This window comes from Nanorana parkeri, unplaced genomic scaffold, assembly GCF_000935625.1.
Source record: "Nanorana parkeri isolate BGI_ZX_2015 unplaced genomic scaffold, ASM93562v1 scaffold2618, whole genome shotgun sequence".
NCBI lineage: Eukaryota > Metazoa > Chordata > Amphibia > Anura > Dicroglossidae > Nanorana > Nanorana parkeri.
Window position 1 is genome coordinate 102,528 of NW_017308886.1, and position 5,754 is coordinate 108,281.

The 5,754-nt window shown below is 47.9% G+C and overlaps 1 protein-coding gene across 1 annotated transcript in view; it reads left to right on the top strand.

Annotated features, from left to right (window-relative positions):
• Positions 1-1,312: 1,312 nt before the first annotated feature.
• Positions 1,313-5,754, top strand: part of LOC108802036 — a 6,368-nt gene continuing 1,926 nt past the window's right edge. Inside the window, exons 1-3 of the mRNA XM_018573924.1 lie at positions 1,313-1,329; positions 1,847-2,265; positions 3,123-3,413. Coding sequence (XP_018429426.1) covers positions 1,313-1,329; positions 1,847-2,265; positions 3,123-3,413 — 727 coding nt within the window. The remainder of the gene's footprint in view (positions 1,330-1,846; positions 2,266-3,122; positions 3,414-5,754) is intronic.

Sequence of the window (5,754 nt, forward strand, 5' to 3'; positions counted from 1 at the left end):
GCTCTGGAATTCCGGGCAGGGATTCATTGAGAACCATTAGAGGTACTGGCGGACCTGGAGGTATTATAATAATAGATACTAGGGATGCACCGATACCACTTTTTTAAGACCGAGTACCGATACTTTTGATCAAGTACTCGCAGATACCAATTACCGATACTTTTTCTTAAAGGGACAGGTCAAATTTTCTCTTAATGCTTTAAGGTCACTTTCTTAATATTATGATTCATGAGATGACGAGGGAGCATGACGCCGGCTTCCAGGCCAATCAGAATGCCGGGCGCTGCGTCATTACACGGCGCCCGGATTTGCTAGCTTCCTGACCAATCGGGAAGCCGGGCAGCTCGTCATTGCACGCTACCCGGCTTCCTGATTGGCCGGGAAGTCGGCTCCATGCTCTCTCATCACAAGTGACGAGAGAGCATGGGGCTGTTTCCTGGCCAATCAGGAAACCGAGCAGCGTGTAATGACGCGCTGCCCGGCTTCCTGATACAAGAAGTACTCGTGCCAGGTATCGGAGCATTTGGGCGAGTACGAGTACTCACCCAAATACTCGGTATCGATACCGATACTAGGATCGGTATCGGTGCATCCCTAATAGATACAGAGGAGAAATGATTATAGACGTGAAGGCACAGGAAGTGTTTTACTGGCAGGATCACCAGGTGGAGATAACAGGAGAAAAAACAAATGCAGCCGCCACATCGAGGGACCGGCAGGCTGCAATACTGTATATGACGTTTTTGTTCTTGGGTTTAGGTACACTTTAGGATCACGAGTCTACAGCTAAGTGACCTTCTAGGTTCCGGGCTGAAAATAATTCATAAGTTCCATCTCTTTTTTTTTATGAAAGTGAATCTAAATGTATTACGGTATACATTGCATCTTATCAGGCCTTAGATGTGGCGGCTACAAGGACCGTACTTGGTCCGGCTTGAGTTGTGTTCAGCTGTCAAGGGTCTTCTCTAGCTTCCGATGTTTCCTGACATCCTCCATAGTCTCTGCAGTTGGCTTACAGACAAAAGGGATGTGACCTCATAGGACACCATTGTCTCTTCTGCCTGTGACTTCAATCTACAGAACCTAGGGACCTTATTAATGTGAATGCAGTGGCGGAACTACCGCTAGACCTGAGGCTGTGGGGGGGCAGTGGGGTCCGGTCCTGGGCACCCCCACAGCCTCAGTGGGGTCCGGTCCTGCAATATGGGGCAGTGCACGGTCCCGCTGTTCGAACACCGGGGCCCCGCACTGCCGACGGGCTTCTCAGTGAGGGGGCGGTTCCTGTGACTCACCTGGCCGTGTCCATAGCAACATGCGGCGGGAGGGGAGGTGAGTCACAGGAGGCGTGTGTGTGTGTCACAAGCCCCGCCCCCTACAGTGCACACATCGAAACTACCTGGCTGCGGTCCTCTGGGGGGGGTGGGGTGGGTAGTAGTTGTGTACTGCTTTCATGTAATTAGACAAGTGGATTATAATGGGGAATATTACACTGTAATGTTCCCTATTATAATCTATTTCTCTGATTAAATGATTACAGGTAGGCATGTGATCTATCAAAGTTTGAGACCACGTTACGATGTGTGACCGGGGTATGGCCGGTACCCATGTGAGGGGTCTGGGGAGCCATGGGTATCGACTGTACCGGGGTGGCATCCCGACGACCAGACCAGCCCACCTGGGACCCTGCAGAGCCCACCATAGAGAGTCTCAGGTGGGCTATGCAAATGCGATGGTTTCACGAATCCATACACCTCCCGTCATGTTCTTGGACAATCGCCATCTGCCTTGGGACAAAATCTCCAACACTATAGACCAAGTCCAGTTCCATGTGAATAACTACTCCTAGTTACTGTCTGTCTACACAACGCGGCAACTCAAAGGACCCGCAATGCCAGGAACTCCATTGTGACGTCTTTCTTTCTCTCCACACAGGTGAGGTGAGAGTGTCCCCTGTTGTCTATGACACGGTACGTCTTCCATGTTGGTTTCCTTTTATACAAGGAGTGGACGACCTCAGAGCAGTCTGGGTGAAGGCGGGAAAAGATGGAAATGATTTGCAGGTCTACAAGTTTGTGAATGGTCAGCATGATCTCTCCAACCAGGATTCCCAGTTCAGAGGACGTGCAGATTTGTCAGGAGACATCTCACAGGGGAAGCTGGACCTGACCCTGACCGCAGTCACCATGATCGATGACGGGGTTTATTACTGCCGAGCTGCCAATCAAATAAATCATGGAGATAACTCAGTGATATTGTCTGTCAGGGGTAAGTTCTTCTGTTGATTCTGTGACGTAATACTCAGATCTTCCAGGCCTGATCACTGTTCAGGGTGGAGTATTATTATTAGGCCTCGTTCACACCTGACCGTTTTGTAGCGCGTCCTACGCTCGACGAACGCGCTACAAAACGGTCAAAAAAATAAATAGCATTGTAGTCAATGGTCTCGTTCCCACCTCGGCGTATTTCCGCCCCGTCCCTAACGCCCTACAAAACGGCCCACGCCTGAAAAGGCCCCGGGACTACTTTGGGCCGTTTTGTAGGGCGTTTTCCATTGGGATACAGCCAAGTAGCCTTTGGAGTCGCGCGACTTTTTTACCGCGAATCGCGGTAAAAAAACCGCGTGACGGTCGCACGACAGACGCGCATATTACAATACGCCTAGGTGTGAATGGGGCCTTAGACATGTGCGATTCGTTTCGTTCCAAATCGAAATTCGTACGAATTTTCGGACATTCGGATGTATCCAAATTACAGACATAACGAATGCAAACGAATCCGAATTTCCGTTTCCGAAATTCGGTAGCGGTAGTTCGTTTCTTATTCGTTTCGTTCGTTGAAAAACATTTTTCCCCCTCAAATGGCACTCGCTGTGAACGAACGAATGAACGAAACGAATAAGAAACGAAAACGAAACGAACATTCGAACGAACTACCGCTAACAAATTTCGTCCGAATCCCGAATCCGAATTGGCTTTCACACCCGAATCCCGAAAAACAAAATAACACAAATCCGAATTTGACACGAAACTAAACGAATTTTTTGGCAGTGCACATGTCTAATTATTATAGCATGGCAGCAGTCCTTGCATTGGTTACACCTTCTCCCTCTGCTCTCTTTGCAGCTCTGCCACCACAGATGATGGAGAGCTTGGTTGATGGCGACGTCGCTCTGGTGCCAAAATATTTTGGTGTCCCAACAGAAATAACCTGGAAGTTGGACGGTAGTAAAATTGTGGAGTGGGAGTTGGTGTCACCAGTTCCTCATTTTTACCGCCTTGCAGACAGAGCTGCCTTGTCCCGCAACGGAACCTTGACCATAAGAAAGCTGCGTAAGGAGGACTTGGGGATCTACAAGTCGGAGGTGCTAGTGAATAATTATATTCAGGAAACAGAACTATGGCTCAGTGTGCTCGGTAAGTCGGGGTGAAGGGGTTCTGGCATGAAGTGAAATGATTAGATGAGAAGTCTTGGATGAAAGCTGACATTCTTCGACTTCAAGGCTCCATACTATACGGTCTAAGCAGTAGGCTGGATCTCCCAATCAGGGTCCTTCCAGCACACCTTGTATTCTGACTCCGATCGTTGTGATAGCAATATATCTCTTGCTGAGACCTCTATGCCTGGCCTGTATAAGCAGATATACTCACTGCGGACAATCCTTGTCAGATAGCTGAACTCGTCAATACCGTTTCATCCAAAAGATTTGTTTTATTCTTAACATCAGGGTTACAGCAGATGATAGGAACAGCAGATGAATGGTTTCAGTATTGTGCGGTCAGAAAATGATGCCTTGTCTATCATACTGCGCAGAGTATATGTGTCCTAGTTACATGTGGCCTGTAGCTGTGGCCATGACACAGGAAGTACTGCACTCAGGAAGAAGGGAGGGGCATACATAAAAAGGAACTGAGTCATCGACCTCAGTAATAATCAAGGAAGATAACATTAAAAAATACATACACTACCACAAAAGACCACTAGATGGCAATATAGGAACAAATATAGAATGACTATGGAAAATTTATAGGGAAAACACTCTATGCAAAACTTCTATCTATATTAACTTCTATAACATATTCTATGCCCCATTGGGGCGGCACACCTTGACTAACCCTGTACTGCTGAGGGGCTGCATATCATTATATATAGCATACGCAGGGGTTCAGATACCCCCAGGATGTTCTCTTATATGTACTAAAAGCACTCAAAAAGTCAGTTTTAAAGGAGAATTATGAGGCAAGGGATTTTCACTCAGCCTCATAATCTGAGCCGACCTGTGACAATGAGACTGTCGCAGGTCGGCTCAGTAGATCGGGAAGTGAGCGAACACATACCGTCTCTCGCTCACTTCTCGATCTATCCCTGCAGAGAGTGGTGACTGTCACTCACAGCTCCCCGCAGGGATTCCGGATTCCCCCCCTCCACTGTCCAATCCTCCAGCGCTGACTGGAGGAACGGGAGGGGGCGGGTGCAGCTGGCTCTGCCTCTAGATAGGCAGAGCCAGCTGTCACTCTCCGGTTATGGAGTTATTGTTCCACCTGTTTTTTCCAGTGTTTGGTTGGTTGTCCTCCGCTCTGCTAGTTGAGGTCCATCGTTTATTAGATAGCAGCTTCCCCTGTCCTGCAGCTTCCCCTGTCCTGCAGCTTCCCCTATATCTGCCCTGGCTTCCAGCACCAGGTAGATCCTTGGTGCCCTCCCCTTTGTCGTGGCAATTTCAATATTCGGTTGGCCCTTCTCCATCTAGCCTTTGTTCAGGTATTGATCCCTTCACACAAACTTTGTAGTACGACCTCCACATCAGTTAAGATTTATTAGTGACTGTTTGTACTGCTTTTGGATGCCCGGACCATCCCTCAATGGACAATAAAGACAATAAGATTTTTCTAGTTACCCTAAAATCTTTTTTGTGACGTTCATTGAGGATCACAGGTCCCACCCTCCATTATTGGCCTGATGTATTGCTTGCTCATCAAACTGAGGCATGATGGCTGGAGGCGGGGTTATTGGGGGCTGCCTTCATGTTTGATTATTTGCTAGTATCCCAACCTCCTGTAGGCAGCAGTATAACCCAACTGCTTAGGAAATTCCTATGATTCCCATGTCCCTCAATGGATTTCAAGAAAAACTTATATGATATTTCGGCTCCAATGTTGCTTAGAAACAAGATGTGCCAGATAGTAAAGTTCATCTGGCCCAAATTTTCCTGTGTAATGTATTCCACATGGGAACATCCATACAGCTGGTCTTTTCCCCATTTTTGTCTCACCATGCCTTGTCCTACACTGCGTGTCTGTGTGGCCATCGTGGTAGAAGCAGGGCTTTGATTTTGCATGTAAGAGCTGCCCACGTGATGACTGGTGGTGATAATGAAGAAGCAGATGGAAAAGGTGGTGGAAGCAGATCCACAGAAGCAGGGAGATCCTTGTACTGCAGGTCCTCAGGTGCAGCTTCCTCTCCAGCAAGGAGAACATTGAGCAGCACAATAGGGACTTCACCAAATCTCACTCCAAGACTAGCGCGCCTAACAGAGGCAGCAGTGCCTTAGATGATCTCACATTGAAGATTTATAGCTACGAGGTTACAGAACAGAGTGCCTAGGCGCAGGAAGTGCAGTGATATCAGGAGTGCCTAGGCACAGGAAGTGCTCTGTGCAATTAAAATGACCCCGTCACAAAAAATAGATATGTAAAAAAATCCCCCCCCCCCCCCCACAAAAAAAAACACCTTTTCCTTTTTTTTTTTTTCCCACACAAC